This window comes from Bos taurus, chromosome 17 (genome assembly GCF_002263795.3).
Source record: "Bos taurus isolate L1 Dominette 01449 registration number 42190680 breed Hereford chromosome 17, ARS-UCD2.0, whole genome shotgun sequence".
NCBI lineage: Eukaryota > Metazoa > Chordata > Mammalia > Artiodactyla > Bovidae > Bos > Bos taurus.
Genome location: NC_037344.1, coordinates 7,717,130 through 7,740,267, shown reverse-complemented (window position 1 = coordinate 7,740,267; position 23,138 = coordinate 7,717,130). Strand labels below are relative to the sequence as shown.

The 23,138-nt window shown below is 40.8% G+C and overlaps 1 protein-coding gene across 7 annotated transcripts in view; it reads left to right on the top strand.

Moving 5' to 3' along the window:
• The window catches only part of DCLK2 (doublecortin like kinase 2), a 188,842-nt gene that overhangs the window by 15,169 nt on the left and 150,535 nt on the right, over window positions 1–23,138 (top strand). For all 7 annotated transcript variants that reach the window (XR_003029975.2, XM_024977551.2, XM_024977550.2 and 4 more), the window contains exon 2: window positions 9,728–10,059. Coding sequence is in view for 6 of the 7 variants with exons in the window: in XM_024977551.2 (XP_024833319.1) it covers window positions 9,728–10,059 (332 nt within the window). In the remaining variant the exon portion in view is untranslated. The remainder of the gene's footprint in view (window positions 1–9,727; window positions 10,060–23,138) is intronic.

Sequence of the window (23,138 nt, the reverse complement as noted above, 5' to 3'; positions counted from 1 at the left end):
TACTGTAATTTAGCTTTTAAAATATATTTCATGTATAATTCACACAAAAACACGTATGCACACATTTCATTGATTGAAAGACACATTTATTGGGGGCCTCCTTGATGGTTCCAACGATGAAGAATCTGACTGCAATGCAGGAGACCCAGGTTCCATCCCTGTGTTGGGAAGATCACCTGGAGAAGGAAATGGCAACCCCTGCAATATTCTTGCCTGGAGAATCCCATGGACAGAGGAGCCTAGTGGGCTGTGGTCCATAGGGTTGTGGAGAGTCAGACATTTCTGAGCAACTAACACTTTGACTTAAATTTATTGGAGTGAAAACGTGTCACGGTCTGAAATGAAAACATTTCGGTAGGTACTAGGCAGCCCTCCCAGCCTGCTTGTCTTCCTCTGCGCCGTAGGTTGCCCTCTGAGGGGCTTTCGTGACCTGAGAGTGTCTCGGACCACACGTGATGTCCATTAGGAGCCTGGCCCGGGCCTTTCATGGTCATTCCATATCAGCACCTACACTATGCAAATGTTTAACCCAGGAGCAATGCAGATCCAAACCGTGAGGTGTGCAGGTTTGCTCTGGAAATACGCGTCTTCATCATGACTTTGACAAACGTGTTTTGGGCGCCTCCTATGTACCAGGTGCTGGGCTAGGTGTGGGGAATGTGAAGAGGCGGGTGCCGCTGTTTCAGGGAGCTTCTGGTCTGGGCAGTGGCTTGTAACCAGATTGTGTTTGAAGTCAACTGTGAAATTAAGAAGCCTTTCTCACATACTCTGGTCACACGTTCCAGTGTTTCTGGTTCAGAAGAACTGTGGTGAGGCCTGGGTGTCTGGGTTCTACAATAAAACCATCACACACAAAAGAAATTCTCCCCTGAGGACCAGCAGAAGAGACAGATAAAGAACAAATGATCATGAGAGGTGGGCACACTGTAGACTCCAGATACAGTAAATACACCGAAGAGTGACATAATTTAAAAAATTTTGAAACTTATCTATAGAAAATTCATAAAACGTACATGTATAGCCCAGTGAGTTATTACGAAGTGAACACCTTTGTGACTCCTATCAAGAAATAGAGTAGTGGGAGTCCTCTGGCTGGCTAGTGCTTGCACCGCCAGGGCCCTGGTTCAGTCCCTCGTTAGGAAACTAAGACCCTGCAAGACGCATGGTACGGAGAGAAAAGCAGCAGGATGGTGCCGGCATCCGAGAGGCGCTCGCTGTGTCCCTTCCTAGTCCCTTCCTAGTCACAGTAGTCCGACGCCTGCTTCTCTTTGTGCTTCTACCGCAGATGAGGGCATCGCTAATCAGTATAGTTCAATTTTATTTGTTTTGAGTTTAAAGAAATAAAATCCTATTGCATTCTATTCTTTTTTCATCTTTTGCTCACTATTTGTAAAATTCATCCAAATTGTTGTATGTAGCTCGTTTGTTCATTTCATCACTGCATCAGTCAGTTCAGTTCAGTCGCTCAGTCGTGTCCGACTCTTTGGGACCCCATGAATCGCAGCACGCCAGGCCTCCCTGTCCATCACCAACTCCCGGAGTTCACTCAAACTCACGTCCATCGAGTCGGTGATGCCATCCAGCCATCTCATCCTCTGTTGTCCCCTTCTCCTCCTGCCCCCAATCCCTCCCAGCATCAGAGTCTTTTCCAATGAGGCAACTCTTTGCATGAGGTGGCCAAAGTACTGGAGTTTCAGCTTTAGCATCATTCCTTCCAAAGAAATCCCAGGGCTGATCTCCTTCAGAATGGACTGGTTGGATCTCCTTGCAGTCCAAGGGACTCTCAAGAGTCTTCTCCAACACCACAGTTCAAAAGCATCAATTCTTCTGTGCTCAGCCTTCTTCACAGTCCAACTCTCACATCCATACATGACCACAGGAAAAACCATAGCCTGGACTAGACGAACCTTTGTTGGCAAACTAATGTCTCTGCTTTTCAATATGCTATCTAGGTTGGTCATAACTTGTCTTCCAAGGAGTAAGCGTCTTTCAATTTCATGGCTGCAGTCACCATCTGCAGTGATTTTGGAGCCCAGAAAAGTAAAGTCTGACACTGTTTCCACTGTTTCCCCATCTATTTCCCATGAATTGATGGGACTGGATGCCATGATCTTAGTTTTCTGAATATTGAGTTTTAAGCCAGCTTTTTCACTCTCCACTTTCACTTTCATCAAGAGGCTTTTTAGTTCCTCTTCACTTTCTGCCATAAGGGTGGTGTCGTCTGCATGTCTGAGGTTATGGATATTTCTCCTGGCAATCTTGATTCCAGCTTGTGCTTCTTTCTTCCAGCCCAGCGTTTCTCATGATGTACTCTGCATATAAGGTAAATAAGCAGGATGACAATATACAGCCTTGACGTACTCCTTTTCCTATTTGGAACCAGTCTGTTGTTCCATGTCCAGTTCTAACTGTTGCTTCCTGACCTGCATACAAATTTCTCAAGAGGCAGGTGAGGTGGTCTGGTATTCCCATCTCTTTCAGAATTTTCCACAGTTTATTGTGATCTACACAGTCAAAGGCTTTGGCATAGTCAATAAAGCAGAAATAGATGTTTTTCTGGAACTCTCTTGCTTTTTCCATGATCCAGCGGATGTTGGCAATCTGATCTCTGGTTCCTCTGCCTTTTCTAAAACCAGCTTGAACATCTGGAAGTTCACGGTTCACATATTGCTGAAGCCTGGCTTGGAGAATTTTGAGCATTATATTACCAGCGTGTGAGATGGGTGCAATTGTGCGGTAGTTTGAGCATTCTTTGGCATTGCCTTTCTTTGGGATTGGAATGAAAACTGACCTTTTCCAGTCCTGTGGCCACTGCTGAGTTTTCAAGATTTGCTGGCATATTGAGTGCAGCACTTTCACAGCATCATCTTTCAGAATTTGGGATAGCTCAACTGGAATTCCATCACCTCCACTAGCTTTGTTCGTAGTGATGCTTTCTAAGGCCCACTTGATTTCACATTCCAGGATGTCTGGCTCTAGGTGAGTGATCACACCATTGTGATTATCTTGGTCGTGAAGATCTTTTTTGTACAGTTCTTCTGTGTATTCTTGCCACCTCTTCTTAATATCTTCTGCTTCTGTTAGGTCCATACTATTTCTGTCCTTTATGGAGCCCATCTTTGCAAATGTTCCCTTGGTATCTCTAATTTTCTTGAAGAGATTTCTAGTTTTTCCCATTCTGTTATTTTCCTCTATTTCTTTGCACTGATCGATGAGGAAGGCTTTCTTATCTCTGCTTGCTATTCTTGGAACTCTGCATTCAGATGCTTATATCTTTTCTTTTCTCCTTTGCTTTTCACTTCTCTTCCTTTCACAGCTATATGTAAGACCTCCTCAAACAGCCATTTTGCTTTTTTGCCTTCAGAAGACATCAAGTGACCCTACAATATGTGCTGTGCTTGTGGCAGGAGAGAAATGCTTGGGGTTAGGGCATGTCAGCCAGGGGGGTGCAGGAAGCAGAGGTGCTGCTGCAGGGGCTTACGAGCAAAGTGTGGGTGAGGAAGTGGGGGAGGCAGATGAGGACTGTCTAGCTGGGCACTGTGTGTGTTGGTTGCTCAGTCGTGCCCAACTGTGTGTGACCCCATGTGTGCAGCCCACCAGGCTCCTCTGTCCATGGGATTCTCCAGGCCAGAATACTGGAGTGGGTTTCCATGCCCTTCTCCAGGGGATCTTTCCAACCCAGGGATCGAACCCAGGTCTCCTGCATTGCAGGCAGATTCTTTACTGTCTGAGCTACCAGGGAGTGAATGGAACCCAAAGCGCATCAGGTAGAGGGGGACAGGGAATGAAGGGGGGAGGATTTGTGTGTGGTAAGGTCGGAGACACTTGTGTATAATCCTGTGTAAACAAAGAAGAATGTGCCTGACCTGAAACCTCAGCATGAGGGGCAGGAAGGATCCAAATGTTGGGCAAGGGCCGTAATATTGAATGGGAGGAGAGTGCCCTTGTCACCAAGACGGGAAAGGAGGCGAGAGAATTAGCACAGACTCATTGGAAAAGACTGATGCTGGGAAGGATTGAGGGCAGGAGGAAAAGGGGACAACAGAGGATGAGATGGCTGGATGGCATCACCAACTCGATGAACGTGAGTTTGGGTGAACTCCGGGAGTTGGTGATGGACAGGGAGGCCTGGCGTGCTGCGATTCATGGGGTCCCAAAGAGTCGGACATGCCTGAGCAACTGAATTGAACTGAACTGAAGTATGTCTGTAAGAGATGGAGGTGTTCGGAGAGGAAGAGTTTGGAAAATTCCTAGCTTCTTGCCTTTTAAAGAGGAGGCGGTTCATTTGATTAAGGATGAAAGTTAGTAGTTAACAGGTACCCAGGTTACATTACACAGCTGGTGACGGTCGGTCTGTCATCCTGCTCAGCGTGAAGTTATAGGGAGCATCTCTGAACAGATGTCAGTGGTAAGAAGCCGCAGCCACGCCTCCAGAGAGAGGTAGAATTTGGAAATCTTTCTGTTCTGCACTGTGCTTGAAAACAGTTAGGGTGTTGTGTAAACCACCTCCTGTTTCTACCCATCCTACTACACAGAAAACGAATCCTTAAAAAGAAAGGTTCATTGAGGTATAGTCAACTAACAGTATTAGTTTCAGGCATATGGCTTAGTGATTGAATACTTTTGCAGATTACACACCATACAATATTATCGTAAAACGTTGGCTTTATTCCTTGTGGTGCATCTCACAGTCCTGTGACTGACTTTCTAACTGGTAGTTTGTAACTGTTAATCCTCTTCATCTATTTTGCCCCTTTCCCAACTCCTCTCCCCTCTGATGACCACTGGTTTGTTCTCTGTATACAAATCCTCTTCTATATAGTATTCTTGTGATCATCATTTGTCACATGATTTCCCACCAGTGTGTTATGGTCCAAGAACTGTTGTTAGAGACAGATTGTAAATATGTCTGAGTGTGCGTATGTATCTCAGTTCTCTCCAGCTAACAACCACCAGGAGCATACCCAGAGCTGAGCTGAGTTTCCCACTCACGGCAGCAGGCAGGAGTGGACCCCACAGAACGCCTTAGGGCAACTCAGGAGGGGGCATGACAGCTGCCATGGAAAGTGGGCTTTGGGTGCATGATTTCAGGGAGGTTCTAGGGAAGCAGGGACTCATTCTGTATTGGGTGTTGTCAGAAGAAGGGCAATTCTGTGACTCAGTGTCTTACTAAATGTTATAGTGAGGGCAGACGACTGAGGGAAAAGCTACAGTTGGTGAAGAAGTGGCAGTCACCGAGTGACCTGTTTGTGTCACTCTGTCACCTCGGAGTGGCTTCATTTGATACAGATATTCTGTGAAGTGATATCCACAGAGGAACACAGGTTGGACCATCTCAGACCAGACCCTGAGATCCAGCTGTGACTGTCAGACCAATTCTGACCATCCTCGGGGATGGCTTTATTTTTGATATATCCATGTATGATATTTAGGTATATACATAACACGTTTATAACCTTCATTTTAAAAGAGATGTTTATTCCTTGTTTTGGTGAGTGTGTAATGTGTCTTGGTAAAAGTTTAAAAGATTCTCTGACAAGTTAGGGGAACAAGGTCGCGAGGAAAGAAGCGCCCGGTTTGCAGCCGCCGTTTCTTCCACCTTCAGTCTCTGCATCTTTCGCAGAGCTTCCAGCAGCGCTGTGCGGGGACAGAGCATCCAGAGTTCACATCCTCTGTGGCCCATAGGAGCCACTATGAAGACGGTCCACGGAAGAATATACCACTTTCAGTGGAAAGCAAGTGGAGGTTTCTAGCTATGATGACTTGGTTCTTTGGGTTTGGATTGCTGTACCTTTCTTAATAGTAAGATATCAACCACTTAAAAAATGATCAATGAGACAGAGGAGGAGCATATTAAGAGGCGGAAGAGAAGCCTTCCAAATCTTTGGGTTTGGATTGCTGTACCTTTCTTAATAGTAAGACATCAACCACTTAAAAAATAATCAATGAGACAGAGGAGGAGCATATTAAGAGGTGGAAGAGGAGCATATTAAGAGGTGGAATCTCTTAAAAGGATCAAACCCTTGAACTCAGCATCCTAAATATGTTTGTGAATAAACTTATGGCATAAATCCTTAACGCCTCTTCTCTGGAATATGAAAGTGAAACTAAAGTCGCTCAGTCGTGTCCAGCTGTTTGCGGCCCTGTGGACTGCCGCCCGCCAGGCTCCTCTGTCCATGGGGATTCTCCAGGCAAGAGTACTAGAGTGGGGTGCCAGTTCCTTCTCCAGGAGATCCTCCCAACCCAGGGATTGAACCTGTGTCTCACACATTGCGGGTAGACTCTTTACTGTCTGAGCTACCAGGGATGATAATTGAGCATGTGCTTATTACATTTTATTTGGGTAATATTACGTTACTACTTTCTTAATTAATATGTGATTTAAAAGGAAAAACAATTCTCTCACAATGTAGCATTTTATCCATATACCAGGGTTCATTACTTGAGGATATACTTTTTCAGCTGTGTCATTAGCATAAAATGCACTGCCGTTTGGAAAACTTGTTTTCTCTCTGGAGAATGTGTAGGAAACAGAAGATTCTTCCACTGACCCAGGGGGGAAGTAGGTGGTGAGGAGGGATGTTTTTAGTATTTAGAAGGTTAATACGACATTGTACAGCAGTGATGCTCCAATAAACTCCTTTTCTTGGTATTTATTTATTTTGGTTGTGAGGAGTCTTGGTTGCTGTGCACAGGCTTTCTCTAGTTGCGAGGAGCGGGGGCTGCTCTCTAGCTGTGATGCACAGCTTCTCATTGCGGTGGCTCCCCCTGTTGCAGAGCATGGGCTCTAAGGCAGTGGGCTCAGCAGTTGCAGCCCTTGGGCTCCAGAGTGCTGGCTCAGTAGCTGTGGTGCACAGACTTGGTTGCCGTGTGGCGTATGGGATCTTCCTGGACTAGGGATTGAACCAGTGTCCCTTGCATTGCAGGGCAGATTCTTAACCACTGGAACACCAGGGAAGTCCAAAAGCTTTTTTTAAGAGAGAAACACTTAGAAGATAAAGCAGATGGAGCTTGATATCAGAATATAGTTTGTAGGGAAAACCGTAAGGGTGAGGGATGATGCCTAAGTCTCTGGCTGAGGATTGAATAGGAAGTGCTGTTCCTCACCAGGATGGGGAAAAAGGAAGAAGTGACACATTGGCAGGGGGGGTAACAAATTTTAAACAGAAATCCCTACAGAAGCATAAATCTGGTTGTTGGAAGACTGATTGCTTCTATTCAATCTTGTAGTTGCCTGGTGTCTAAAGAAGAATAAGGTTTTATTGTTTAATAGCAGGAACTATCACTGCCTTAGGAACCAAAATTTTTAAGTGCTTTTGTCCACATATTCTCTCCCTGTAGGCAGATCTGTGTAAATGACAGAACTGTAGTCAGGAGATTGTTTGATGGAGGGGAACCAGGGGCGGCTGGTTGAGGCATCTCAGTGGCTACTTTGTCAAGGTGTGACATCTGTATATAGGGATTTCTGTGTCCAGAATACAGAAACTCAGGGCTGACCTCAAAATCACGCCTTGAAACTTTGTGCTGAAATGCTGAGTGCCAAGGATGCCAAGCTGGGTTTGCTGCCATGGGGGCAGCTGTCATGTGAGCGGGTACCCGTGTGAACGATGAGGAGGGCGTCTGGGCTAAACAGAAGGGTGCTCTATGAACGGTCGTGTCTGCCATGGGTGCAGAACAGGATGAGGCTCTGTTCAGCGGGCTTTCATCAGGCCAGGTTCAGCACTTTACATATTCATTATAGAACTGGTCCACAAGTTTTTAACAGAAACATTATGAAGAAAGGAACAGAGAGGAAGGAAGTAAAAATTTATCAGTAACCACACACAAAATTGAGAGACAGGCTTTCTTTACCTGTTTTCATTCTGGCATTCTGAACTCGTGTAAAGAGGCAAAAGGAAAATGTAAAAGGCAGCTTTCCTGGTTGACATATCAGCTTTGCAGGGGCTAGTTTGATCAGGGTAGTCTGACGTACTAAATTAGCGCTTGTTTTGCCATTGCCATTTCTCTTTATGTTTCGAAAGACTCTCCACTAGCTGATTTCTTTGGCCTTAAAAAAGAACAATCCCTTTTTCTTGCTGAGATTCCTTCTTTTATCTTCCAACTTAATATTTTGGATCAAACATACAATTAAACTTTATCATAGATAAAAATAGTAAGTTTTTCAATGTGAGAATGGTTTTCTATATAAAATTAAAGCAGGATTGTAATGATTTATTTTAGCTCATGAATACTTGTATGTGATATATAGTTTCGTTTTACTAAGTTTACACTTACTTTTGAATTACATGCCATTTTCCCACATTGAGAAAAAAGATAAACCTACAGAGATGGAAAATCTCTAAATGGTGATGGTTGGGCTGGATTTCAGAGTATTGGTGAAGAAGTAACATTGAAGCCTGAGGCTGGTTCCCTAACTTTTCGTGGGCAGTGGCCCTTTAAACAGAAGACGCTGCTCCTCTTTTCAGATACATTTGTGTCTCATCTGTTTCTGAATTGTTCACATACCTTTGGGAATCTTTGTGTTCTCCATTAATTAAGACTTCAAAACATTCTGATACTAGTTAAAAATAATATTTGCATTAATATGTTTTCCTCAAGAATTCCCCTCTACTATTTTGGTTATTTTGCTTTTAGCATTTAAGGCTTGTATCATCTATTTAAAATGAGACCATTATATTACATATGTGAAAAAAGTTAATTCTTTTTGAATTAGAAGATACTTTAGAGAAAATCTTAACATGTAATCCTTTTACTTTTATACCAGAAAGTTGGGACTAAAAGAATTGGGTGACTTCTGAGTTTCCTGAGAGAAATATTGTGATTTTTTTTCAATATATAATTTTGGAACTTGAAATTAATGAACATTTGGATCAGTTTAACCAATTGAAAAATTATACAGTTGTTATGTTTACTTGCTAAAAATTAAGCCAAAGGCTACATGAATAATGAACACATCATTTTAACTAATAATCCTTCATTTAAGTAGACATTGAAAAGGGTATCTATTTAAACTAATTATTTTAAATTCGTTCTGCCATTAAGAAAAAAAATTCCTGTGGAATATTTCTTTGAGCTGACAAAACTCTAGCTTCATTTTTGTAGTTTCGTTAATTGAGTAAATGATCATATAACTGAATATAATTTAGTCAGCTCTGCAAATTTTGTAGAAATTTTTCTTGGAGGGCTGAAATACATAATTGGAAAGAGGAGGAAAACAGTTTTACTTCTTTATGTGAATATATTATCTTGTGATACCGTTATTTCTTCCAGAATGAGACATTAAAAATTAGTTAATGGACTTTTGTAAGCAAGGAGTACCTTAGAATTCACCTGGTTCAACAACTTCCCTTTAGAGACAAGCATGCTGAGAAGCAAAGAGCAGGAAATTCCCTGGTGGTCCAGTGGTTAGGACTCTGCACTTTCACTGCTGAGGGCGTGGGTTTGATCCCTGATCAGGGAAGTAAGGTCTCACAAGCCGCTCTATGCAGGGTGACATGTGACCAGAAAGAAACTCAGATCTTTAGTTTCTTTGTCCAGTACGTTTCACTCCGCACACATTATGAATAGCATCACACAAGATGCTATTAAAAAGAAAGGGCTGTGGGGAGAACGCTGAATCTGCTAAGTTGAAGAGTCACTCAATGGACTTACAGCATTTGTGCTTCATAGAAAATGCTTCTACGGTGGGAATAATTCCATTGATAAACCTGATTTTTTTTCTTTTTAGGTGAGAGTTATGTGTGCGCGTCAAATGAACCATTTCGCAAAGTGGACTACACCAAAAACGTTAATCCGAACTGGTCCGTGAATATCAAGGGTGGGGCCACCCGCTCGGCCCCTCCCTCCTCAGTGAAGAGCGAAGTAAAGGAAAGTAAAGATTTCATCAAGCCCAAATTAGTGACTGTGATTCGAAGTGGAGTGAAGCCTAGAAAAGCTGTGCGGATCCTCCTGAATAAGAAGACTGCTCACTCCTTCGAACAGGTCTTAACAGACATCACCGAAGCCATTAAGCTGGACTCGGGAGTGGTGAAGAGGCTCTGCACGCTGGACGGGAAGCAGGTAGGATGTTTCTAGCCCCACACACTCTAGCTTGCTTTTAAACCCTCTCTGTACCACAGGAGTTACCTAGTTAACAATATGAATGTCATAGCTCATTAGAAATGATTCTCCTAGTTGTACTTGTGAGGAGTGTGTGCGTGTGGGTCTTTATCATGAAAAATGATAAAGCAAGTGGCTTCCTTGTCTCTTTACCCAAGTATCTCAAAAGAGATGTAGAGAAATCTATCATAAACTTTTTGAAGTATAGTGTTACTGTTGTTTAGCAAAGTGATTCCGTTATACATATATATGTGTACACATTCTTTTTTAAATATTCTCTTCTGTTATGGTTTAATCATAGGATATTGAACATAGTTCTCTGTGCTATTCAGTAGGGCCTTTTTGTTTATCCATTCTGTATATAAAAGCTTTCATCTGCTAGCCGCAACCTCCCACTCTATGCCTCCCCCAGTCCCCTCCCCTTGGCAACCACGAGTCTCTTCTCTCGGAAAAGGAGATGGCACCCCACTCCAGTACACATGCCTGGAAAATCCCATGGATGGAGGAGCCTGGTGGACTGCGGTCCATGGGGTCGCTAAGAGTTGGACACGACTCAGTGACTTCGCTTTCACTTTTCACTTTCCTGCATTGGAGAAGGAAATGGCAACCCACTCCAGTGTTCTTGCCTGGAGAATCCCAGGGAGCGGGGAGCCGTCTGTGGGGTCGCGCAGCGTCGGACACGACTGAGCGACTTAGCAGCAGCAGCAGCAGCCTGTTCTCTGTGTCCGTGTTTCTGTTTCATAGGTTCATTTGTGCCGTATTTTAGATTCCAAAAAGAAGTGATATCATCCGGTATTTGCCTTTATTTTTCTGACTTCACTTTAGTACGATGATCTCTAGTTGCATCCATATTGCTGCAAATGGCGTTGCTCCCTCCTTTTTGCGGCTCCGTAATCCTCCCCTGTCTATGTGTAGCACATCTCTATCCAGCTCCTCTGTTGGTGGACTTTGAGGGTGTCTCGGCTGCTGTGAGCATGGGGTGCATGTACCTTTTGGAATCAGTTTTCTCTGGATATATGCCCGGGAGTGGGATTGCTGGATCATATAATAATCTGTTTGTAGTTTTCTGAGGAACTTCCATAGTTTTCCATGGTAGTTGTACCAACCTAGAGGGAAATGTGAACTTCTGAGGGAAAAATTTATGTTGAAAAGGCTGCTACATGAAATATTCTCTATTTAAGAATAAAAACATCTATTGACCAGTAGAGTCATTATGAGTGTGGGTAAATCACAGAAGTAAAAATAAAAGATATTTAATGCTTTTAGGAAACTCTTTCCTGTCTGATACTACTGCTACTGCTAAGTCGCTTCAGTCGTGTCCGACTCTGTGTGACCCCATAGACGTCAGCCCACCAGGCTCTTCTGCCCCTGCAATTCTCCAGGCAAGAACACTGGAGTGGGTTGCCATTTCCTTCTCCAATGCATGAAAGTGAAAAAGTGAAATATTTATGTATAATATAGAAAATGTGTTTCAAAAATGTACTTTCATAGGAATGACCATGTGAGTTTCATAGGGAACACTGGAGGTAATTAAGCAGCATTTCTGAAAAATGTACACAAATTATACAGGAATATACAGGCCAAATTATAGTAACAATATACAAGGGAACCTAATATGCTAAAAAAAAAAGTTGAGCAGATAGCAAGAATGCATGAATAGCAGATATACAAATATTGAGTTTCACCACAATCAGATTATCATTTCTAAAAAGAAACATGAGATTTCCAAAGTGTATTTTTTCCTAATTTCAGTAGTTGTTTAGATTTACATTGTATTAAACATTGTAGTTTCCAGCATTCGATTTGTTACTTTATTCCACTTTATTTCTTCCCTCGAACATACTTAATTTATTTTGAAGTGTTTGGCTTGTGTAGTGCTGAGAATGAATAATAAACACTGGAGCAATATCTTCTGTAAAAACACAATTAGTTTCTAATTTTCTAAGACCAGATCTAGTTACTGGGTTGTTATCTTAAAATTTTATACAGTAGATTCTGAAAGTTCTAGTACATGATAGTGAGTTTACAATGACTTTATTGATTAAAATTAATAGTGAGAATGCATAACATTTCATAGAAGCCTGTCCCAAAATAGGTTCACAATATGAATGGAAATAGACACTTTACATTTTAACTTACTAGCACAGCACAACACAAAACACCTTAAGATTCATCTTACAAGTAAGTGAAAAAAAAAATTAGACCACAGGACAAAAAGATGTGGTAAATCAAATAGCTGATTGTTGGTGGACGCATAGCAGACAAGAAGTGGGAAGACAGATGTTTAAGATACCTAACTTTTACCTAAGGGAAAAGGAAGATCAAAGGTGCAGCAAATCAGAAAACATAGAGTATAAACTGGAATTCAGCAAAGATTTTAAAAGCAGAAACTGATTTGGAAATCTCCAAATGAACGTTGTTCAGGGAAAATGTAAATAAACTATAGAAGTTGAGCATCTAATTGAAATAGAAATCACTGAAACTTTAGTATTCAGAAAATTGTCTTTGGAAAAACTCCAGGTAGAAATATTTATATTTAAAAATGTTTAAAGCACAAGCAACACAAATCACCAACATACTAAAGACTATTGTTATGAGTAGACTTATGACAGAAATTAAAGGGTGGCTTACTATTAAGAAACCCTTTCATACATGAGATCTAGAGGAAAAAGCATAGTACACACATTCCCAAATGCTGTCACAAAATACACTGTATTTTGGAACTGACAAAATACAGATCTATATTCTGTTAAAGATCTAGTAGTAAAATGGGGGATGAGTTCTTAAATACACTAAGAAAAGAAAAATTCTTACCTGAAACAAAAGTGCATGTCAGTTCAATTCAGTTCAGTCGCTCAGTCATGTCCAAATCTTTGCGACCCCATGAACTGCAGCACACCAGGCCTCCCTGTCCATCACCAACTCCCGGAGTTTACACAAACTCATGTGCATTGAGTCGGTGATGCCATCTAACCATCTCACCCTCTGTCGTCTCCTTCTCCTCCAGCCTTCAATCTTTCCCAACATCAGGGTCTTTTCAAATGAGTCAGCTCTTCACATCGGGTGGCCAAAGTATTGGAGTTTCAGCTTCAACATCAGTCCCTCCAATGAACACCCACAACTGATTTCCTTTGGGATGGACTGGTTGGATCTCCTTTCAGTCCAAGAGACTATCAAGAGTCTTCTCCAACACCACAGTTCAAAAGCATCAATTCTTCTATGCTCAGCTTTCTTTATAGTCCAACTCTTACATCGATACATGACTACTGGAAAAACCATAGCCTTGACTAGATGAACCTTTGTTAACAAAGTAATGTCTCTGCTTTTGAATATGCTGTCTAGGTTGGTCATAACTTTGCTTCCAAGGAGTAAGCGTCTTTTAATTTCATGGCTGCAGTCACCATCTGCAGTGATTTTGGAGCCCCCAGAAATAAAGTCAGCCACTGTTTCCGCTGTTTCCCCATCTATTTGCCATGAATTGATGGGACCAGATGCCATGATCTTTGTTTTCTGAATGTTGAGCTTTAAGCCAGCTTTTTCACTCTCCTCTTTCACTTTCATCAAGAGGCTTTTTAGTTCCTCTTCACTTTCTGCCATAAGGGTGGTGTCATCTGCATATCTGAGGTAATTGATATTTCTCCCAGCAATCTTGATTCCAGCTTGTGCTTCATCCAGTCCAGTGTTTCTCATGATGTATTCTGCATATAAGTTAAATAAGCAGGGTGACAATATATAGCCTTGGCGTACTCCTTTTCCTATTTGGAACCAGTCTGTTGTTCCATGTCCAGTTCTAACTGTTCCTTCCTGACCTACATACAGATTTCTCAAGAGGCAGGTCAGGTGGTCTGGTATTCCCATCTCTTTCAGAATTTTCCAGAGATTGCTGTGATCCACACAGTCAAAGGCTTTGGCATAGTCAATAAAGCAAAAGTAGATATTTTTTCTGGAACTATCTTGCTTTTTCAGTGATCCAACGGATGTTGGCAGTTTGATCTCTGGTTCCTCTGCCTTTTCTAAAACCACCTTGACCATCTAGAAGTTCACGGTTCATGTATTGCTGAAGCCTGGCTTGGAGAATTTTGAGCATTACTTTACTAGCATGTGAGATGAGTGCAATTGTGCGGTAGTTTGAGCATTCTTTGGCATTTCCTTTCTTAGGGATTGGAATGAAAACTGACCTTTTCCAGTCCTGTGGCCACTGCTGAGTTTTAAAAATTTGCTGGCGTATTGAGTTCAGCACTTTCATAGCATTATCTTTTAGGATTTGAAATAGCTCAACTGCAGATGGTGACTGCAGTTGTGAAATCAAAAGGCGCTTACTCCTTGGAAGAAAAGTTATGACCAGCCCAGACAGCATATTAAAAAGCTGAGACATTTACTTTGCCAACAAAGGTTTGTCTAGTCAAGGCTATGGTCTTTCCAGTAGTCAGGTTTGGATGTGAGAGTTGGACTGTGAAGAAAGCTGAGCACAGAAGAATTGATGCTTTTGAACTGTGGTGCTGGAGAAGACTCTTGAGAGTCCCTTGGACTGCAAGGAGATCCAACCAGTCCATCTTAAAGGAGACTAGTCCTGGGTGTTCATTGGAAGGACTGATTCTGAGGCTGAAACTCCAATACTTTGGCCACCTAAAGTGAAGAGCTGACTCATTTGAAAAGACCCTCATGCTGGTAAAGATTGAGGGTGAGAGGAAAAGGGGACAATGGAGGATGAGATGGTTGGATGGCATGACCAACTCAACGGACATGAGTTTGAGTGAACTCTGGAAGTTGGTGATGGAGAGGGAAGCCTGGTGTGCTGCAGTCCATGGGGTCACAAATAGTTGGATACGACTGAATGACTGAACTGAAACTATGGTAGAGGTGATGAAGATAATTGTGACCTCCCTCAAAAGATCCCATGTATGTACTGCTACAGTCTGTGCTCCCAGCCCTGCAGCAGGCACCCCCAACCCAAGCCTTCACTGGAGATTTCCTGGACACCCACAGGCAAGTCTCCTGTGGGCTCACTGTGCCTTTCTCCTGGGTCCTGGTGCACAAGGTTCTGTGGTGCCCTCGAAGAGTGTATTTCCCAGTCCTATGTGGGTTCTGGCAGCTCTATGGTGGGGTTAATGGTGACCTCCTCCAAGAGGGCTTATGCCATACCCACACCCAGAGCCCCTGTCCCTGCGGCAGACCACTGCCGACCTGCACCTCCACAGGAGACGCTCACAGTTCTGTCTCGGTCTCTGTGGGGTCCCTGGGTCCTGATGCACGCAAGGTTTGTTTGAGCCCTCTAAGCGTCTCTGGTGGAAACAGGGTTTGACTCTGAACACGAATTCGCCTCTCCCACAGTCTTGCTGGGGCTTCTCCTTTTCCCTTGGACATGGGGTATCTCCTCACAGCCACTCCAGTGCCTACCGTCTTACTGGGGTTTCTCTGACCTTGGACGTGGGGTATCTCCACACAGCCGGTCTGGTGAAGCGCAGCAGCCACTCCAGACCTTGAATGTGGGGTATCTCAAAAGCCCATGTGTTGGAAAACAAAGGAGTTACAGGAAGTGCTTCTATGACAATCAGGTGCCTGGTAAGGATGCCAGGTGGCACCTGGTACCATCACATTGATTGTTGTTGTTGTCCCGCCACTCAGTCATGTCCGACTCTTTGTGACTCCACGGGCTGGAGCACGCCAGGCTTCCCTGTCCATCTCCTGGAGCTTGCTCAAACTCATGTCCATTGAGTCGGTGATGCCATCAAACCATCTCATCCTCTGTCATCCCCTTCTTATACTGCCTTCAATCTTTCCCAGTGTCAGGGTCTTTTCTGAGTCAGTTCTTCGCATCAGGTGGCCAAAGTATGGAGCTTTAGCATCAGTCCTTCCAAAGAATAATCAGGATTGATTTCCTTTAGGATTGACTGGTTTGATGTTCTTGCAGTCCAAGGGACTCTCAAGAGTCTTATACAGCACTACAGTTTAAAAGCATGAGTTCTTTGGTGCTCAGCCTTCTTTATGGTTCAACTCTCATCAACTCTCCTGATTTTTTGTATTGATTAAATGCCGTTTCCTTAAGAATGTAAATGAGATTGTTTTGGAGTGAGGAGAGCAATACCTGACAAAGTGATTTTAAATGTTAATCTGAAAAAATAAGCAGGAAAATTTTGGAAATAATGATTCATTGGCTGTCATGCTGCCAGTTATCAAATCCACATCCTCATAACCATACCAAAAATAAGCTCCAGGTGTCTTAAACATATAGATGTCAAAATGAGACAAAAGAACAAAAGGATGATATGTCAGTAGTTGGAATGGGAAAGGATTTTCTAAGTATGAAAGTAGTGGAAAAATTAATTATGAAGGGAAGGTTGATTGGTTAGGCATAACAGTTTTAAATTTCTAGATGTCAAGCAAGGATTATTATGTATGTTTATATTGAGTCATAGGAGTTTAATATGAAAAAACTAACATTACAATGGAAAAGTAGATAAAGGGCCAGACAATTTGAGAAGATAGGATTATAAATTGTAAGCATAAAAAGGTTCAGTGTCACTAATGAAAATGTAAATTAAGGCAATGAGATATTATTATTAATATTTAAAGTTGATAGGTTTTTTAAAAAAAGAAAATGTTATTGTTTAATGTGCAGTGAATTGGCATTTCCAAAGAGTGGAAGTGTACTCTGTCTCATTAGCTTTATGGAAAGCAATTTTTTTTGTATACCTTCAAAATATTTTTACTAGTTGAACTAGTAAATTAACTTCTAGGAATTTATCCTAAATAACTGAAGATACAAACATAATTGTGCATAAAAATTTTCTAGCAATCAGATCAAAAGATTGGAAATAATTTAAAATCTCTAAAGTAAAAAGCAGTTAAATGGTATTACTGTAAGATTTATGTGTAGTAGGTATTGAAAATTGTGGTGAATTGTGGGGAATATTTAAAGACAAAGAAAATGTTAAGTGGAAAAGGCAAGGAAAGAACACTGTAATGTGTTTTCAATTTTGTGTTAAGTAAGAAAAGTGATGGTATAGTTACCATCAGAAATCCAGCATTTGCTGTTTTGATTTCCACTACTTTCTCATGTCTGCTTAGAAGCAGAAACTCAAGCACTGAGAAAGAAAATAAGACTGATTTCAATCAGATCATAGAAATTAAAACACTGAGTTAATCATTGAAATTTTGGCATGTGGTTATAGAATGTTACATATATCATTTTTGCCACCGTTCATGTCTTAAAAAGATTAAACCATTATTTCATATGTACAAAGAAAAGAGAGATTTTTAAACTTTGAAATAAAATGATGATTTGGAAAAATTATAGAATTCATTTTTGATAGACCCAGCTTTGGATATTATATTTTCAGATTGCCAGGTACCCTTAAAAACTAGTTTTCTGGGCATGGATTCAACATTTTTGTACTGTAGGTGGACTTACTATTTAAAACATTAAGTCTGTCTTTTTGTTGGTTTATAAGTGTGAAGAGATTAAATCTTGCTTTGAAATAGCCTGAGATTTGTCTTGTGCTTAAGATTAAAGCAAACCTTTAAGTGGTCAATGTTCATTTTATTTTTCCCCATAAAATGAATTTTTCCAAACTATCTGCTCTCTAAAAACTCTCAAAAAAAGAACAGCTTTGCTTAGATGATGAGAAAGGAACTAAGATGTGTTCATGAATTGTCTCTGCACAAAATTTTAGACTATCTGCCTTGACTTCAATGTTCTTTTTCTTGGTTACTTCCTACTCATATTTTGTTCTCACTTTAATTAGTCTGGTCTTTGACACAAGGATAGAGGTTAAACAATTTGTAGGCAATTAATCAGTTCATCATGAACAGTGTAATGATCCCATTCTGACCCTTGTGCTAGAGTTTTAAAGGGCCCTTGTTATCTTTTATGGTTTGAGAGCTTTTCTTGATTGAAGAGGTACTGGTGTGTCATATGCCTGTAAGCATTTATGTGGTGAAAACCATGTCTGTGAAGTCTTTCCTTTCCTCTAAACCGGTGATCCCATCTTCCTAGTAGTAGTATCTCCATTTACAAGGTCTGACTTGGTTAGTCTGATTGCATTTTATGTCTCTTTACAAAATCACTTAAGATAAAATCACAGTTTAGGATTTTGTCCATGAGAATTCTTGGGTTTTCTCTAGCATTAAGCTATCGTGCTCAGCTGGATACACTTTTGCCTTTTGAGGACTTTGCAACGTCTGTGAGTCATGCTTTGGTGATCCTGACTGGCATTTAATGGGTAGGTGCCAGAGGAAACTGCTGACCTTCCTGCAACGCACAGAACGGCCACAGAATAATTCTTTGGGGGCCAAAATGTCAATAATGCTGAGATTCAGAAATCTTGGTGTAAAGTAAGTGAAATGCTTCAAAGGGAAATGATGCTTATTAAAATATCAGCTTTGTTATCGTTTAGGCCACATGCTCCAAGTTCAGTGTATTTCAGACCTCTTAGGTGTTCTCATAACCTTTCTATCCACTTTTTCCCGGGGCAGGTGGGTTTGAATGTCACGGTCTGTAGTCTTTATTCTCCTGGATTTCAGACTGTTGGTCTGACGTACTGTTGGGTAGTATAGTTTCACACGGAATTAAATAAAAGATGTCCCGAGTCATTTTACCTGTATTTAAAGAGAAGCCTAAGACATCAGGATTTAATTTTGTAAAATCTCAAGTATTTAAGACTTAAAAGTGATGTCATAAAAAAAAGCGATGTCATAATTATCAGTTTTTTAAAAGTATGCAACCTAGGTGTTTGGAGATGGGGTGACTAGAAAAAAGCATTTGTATAAATAGAAATTGTCACTGTTCCCCTAAGTAGTTTTTTTAAACTTGAAATTAATTTAGATTAAATGCTTGACTTTTATTTTTGTTCTTAAAAACAAAATCTTCTTGAACTTTTAAATTGTTTAGGAAGAGAAGGTTTACTTTTTAAATTTTCTGAAAATCAGAGTGCCTTTCTTAGAATAAACTGCAGCAGGGGAGAGTTCTTTTTTAAAAATGTCTTTATTTTGTTAAGAGACTGAAAGGTCCAAATATAGCTTTTGTCCACATGTGTAAAAAATTCTAGCTTTTAGCTTTCATAGAAACAGCAGAGTTTTAACGTAAAAGAAACATATTTAGTGGAACTTTGGAACATGTTGATTCTTGTCATGGGCAGAGGCAAAACAGACTCAGAAATTGCTTGCAGTTGACGCTTTGGGGGTAAAATGCTTCCAGACTTTGGGACCAGTGCCAGCCTCAGGATGCCCGTGTGCCATGGGGCCCGTGTGCCATGGGGCCCGTGTGCCATGGGGCCTCCATGGGGAGCAATGGCAACCCCTTGGACGGCATCAGTCTTATCAGCCATCTTAGAGTTTATGAAGGTTTCCATCCTCACTTTTTAAAAAGTTTTTTTCATGGGTACTGTACTATGAATAATACTCTTGTGTCTTTTCTTTTTCCAGCATCACATTTTTCTAGTGAAGATTCATTTCTTTGTAATGACCCAACCATATTTATTTAAAGCAATCTCGTCTCTAAAATTGCTGCAGAAAAATCAAATGGTTGAATATAAATGTTTTCTATAATTCATCTAATCCTGATAGTTTTCTCCCTTGAGGTCAACGAGGACAGCTCAGTTTTAATTCTCACACTGCTCCTAGCGCCCGCATTTCCTTTTGTAGATACTAGAAATCCAGACAACAGTGTTTTGTCCTCCTAGATAAATTCACACCTCTGAAGTATGAATAGCTTATTTATCTCAAGTCGTGGAGAATGTTTCCCAATCAGGAATCAATAGACTGTGTGTAACCAGGGGTTTTATTCAGTACAGCTGGGGTCCAGGTATAGAGAATGTTCATTTGTTTTTCGATTCTTCATCTAACCACAAATATCTCTTATTTTAAGAAGGAGGGGAAAGCTTCATCTTTGTTTTTCATGTAACAAATCCCATTTCTCAAAGAGTGATCTGAAAGGTGGGAAGAAAGAGGGAGTATTTAGATATCACTCTTCAAAGTTTGTGTTTTGCTATTCTGATATCCACAGTATAGGCAGTTTCCCCTGACCTTAAATAATAGTTTCTCCCTTTTATGGGACACTGTAGGAAAACACTGAAATTTCGTTAGTAATGACTGCGGTTGCAAATTAGGAGAAGAGATACTTAACAACAATTTTAGTTCTCAGTGAATTACGCAATGTAAAGTGTAGGTGAAATAAAAATGACATCACTGAAAAATCTTGTTTCCTTATTTATTCCTTTGATGTCCAAGTTAGAGTAATACATAGAACATAAAGACTGTGTCAAATTAGTCTCACTTTTGTTATAATGTATTTTTCAGTGATTATCATAATTATTAAAATATATACTTTGTCACATACATATTGTGCAGTGCTTAGAGTAATAGCTTAACTAGCTAATAGATATAGCTAGCTGCTTACAATGTCAGGCATTAACGTTATTCTTTGCATTAGTCTTCTCCACTAGTCCGCACAGCAGCCTTGAGAGTTAGGTATTACAGTTTTTACTTAGCAGTGGGCGAGCTGAAGTAAAGAGAAATCAAGTAACTTGCTCAGAATCATGCTGCAGGCCGCAGAACTGGGGTTCATACCCAGAGAGTCTGGTCCTGGATTCCATACGTTTCACAGCTATACTGTACGCCCTCTGTGGCCAGGCTTTGGGAAAGGCTTCAGTGATATTATTAATAATAATGAGGGACAGGACAAATAATAAGTTAAGCAGCTTATGTCAAAAAAATTTTTTTAGCATGATGCAATTTTACCTGGGGTTTCTCTAAAATCTGTGTAATATTAGGTGCTGTGGTTAAATTATACTTTGAGTCAGTCAGTTCACTTGCTCAGTCATATCTGACTCTTTGTGACCCTGTGGTCTGCAGCACACCAGGCCTCCCTGTCCATCACCAATTCCCAGAGCTTGCTCAAACTCATATCCATTGAATTGGTGATGCCATCCAACCATCTTGTCCTCTGTTGTCCCCTTCTCTTGCCTTCAGTCTTTCCCAGCATCAGGGTCTTTTCCAATGAGTCAGTTCTTCACATAAGGTGGCTAAAATATTGGAGTTTCAGCTTCAGCATCAGTCCTTCCAATGAATATTCAGGACTGGTTTCCTTTAGGATGGACTGGTTTGATTTCCTTGCAGTCCAAGGGACTCTCAAGAGTTTTCTCCAATACCACAGTTCAAAATCATCTATTCTTTGGCGCTCAGCTTTCTTTATGGTCCAACTCTCACATCCATATGTGACTACTGGAAAAACCATAGCTTTGACTAGATGGACCTTTGCTGGCAAAGTACTATCTCTGCTTTTTTATATGCTGTCTAGGTTGGTCATAGCTTTTCTTTCAAGGAGCAAGCATATTTTTAATTTCATGGCTGCAGTCACCATCTGCAGTGATTTTGGAGCCGAAGAAAATAAAGTCTGTCACTATTTCCATTGTTATATTTTTAGTAGGATCTGAAAATTGAAAAAAATAGGTGAAGGAGTGATTATATGCTTGACAAAAAGATGCCTCAGTGTTATTTTATAGATTAAAAAAAAAAATGTGACATTGCAGAAATTTAGAAAATACAGGGAAGGCTAAATGTATAATCTTTCCACTTTAGCACTTTTTTTTCATAATCAAGTGTTTCTATCAATATTTTCATTTACACATGTTTCATTTAAGAGAAAACTATTCAGGTAAAATCAGTATATTTCTACTGGAAAATACAAAGATTCAGGGAAATGCAAAGAATGAAAGGTTTTTTCCATGTCTGCCCTGCTTCCCCAGTCTCACTCTACTACTTAAAAGGAACCATCTAATAATAGTTTTGTTAATGCAATTTATTTTTATTTTTACTTTTCATGGTACAGAAAGGCTTTAATATAAATTTACATATACTATATTGCATCTAGTGGTTAGGAACACAGTGGTAATTTTCAGACATAAAAGCAATAATGGTGAATATTTATTGAGTACTTACCGTACTACACTTGATACATGTTGTCTCACTTAATCCTTACAAAAATCATTGAGGTAGATACTATTTTATTACTTTTCTATCCCTGTAAAGCAGAGACATTACTTTGCCATCAAAGGCCCATATAATCAAAGCTATGGTTTTTTCAGTAGTCATGTATGGATGTGAGAGTTGGACCATAAAGAAAGCTGAGCGCCAAAGAATAGATGATTTTGAACTGTGGTGTTGGAGAAGACTCTTGAGAGTCCCTTGGACTGCAAGGAGATCCAACCAGTCCATCCTAAAGGAAATCAGTCCTGAGTACACATTAAACTGATGCTGAAGTTGAAACTCCAATACTTTGGCCCCCTGATATGAAGAACTGAGTCATTGGAAAAGACCCTGATGCTGGGAAAGAGTGAAGGCAGAAGGAGAAGGGGATGACAGAGGATGAGATGATGGGCTGGCATCACCAACTCTATGGACATGAGTTTGAGCGAGCTCTGGGAGTTGGTGATGGACAGGGAAGTCTGGCGTGCTCCAGTCCATGGTGTTGCAGAGTTGGGCATGATTGAGCAACAGAACTAAACTGAATGGATGAGAACTGTCTAAAAGAGGTGATGTAACTTAACCAGGGTTGCAAAGGTCATTTAAATGCATATGTACACACAGGGTTTACATAACATGGATTTTACATGTAATCATGTATCCTGCTTTTCTCATTTGTTAATCATACTCTTCCATGTAATATAATCAGCATATTGCATACTTAATGACTGAACCTAATGGTCAGTTGTCTCAATAGACTGTCATTTCTCAAACCTATTGCTGGACATTTGGGTTTCCAGCTTCTCTCTCTCTCTCTTTTTAATCCTGTGATCCTGTCAGTACGTAGCGATTTTAACATTACTAGATCAGTTGATCAATTAGATCAATTCCTTTCTTTAGGATGCATTCCTAGAGGCATATTCCAAGAAGAGATTTTTAGGTATTTGGGGATAGTAGGGATACAGTCAAAGCTGTCGACACAAAGTTGTCTAGTTGGCAACAATCCTGGTATGTGCCCCAGTGTTTCTGAAGCTAGGAGAGACTTAAGAGTGGATTAGATAGGACAGCCAGGCGAAGTG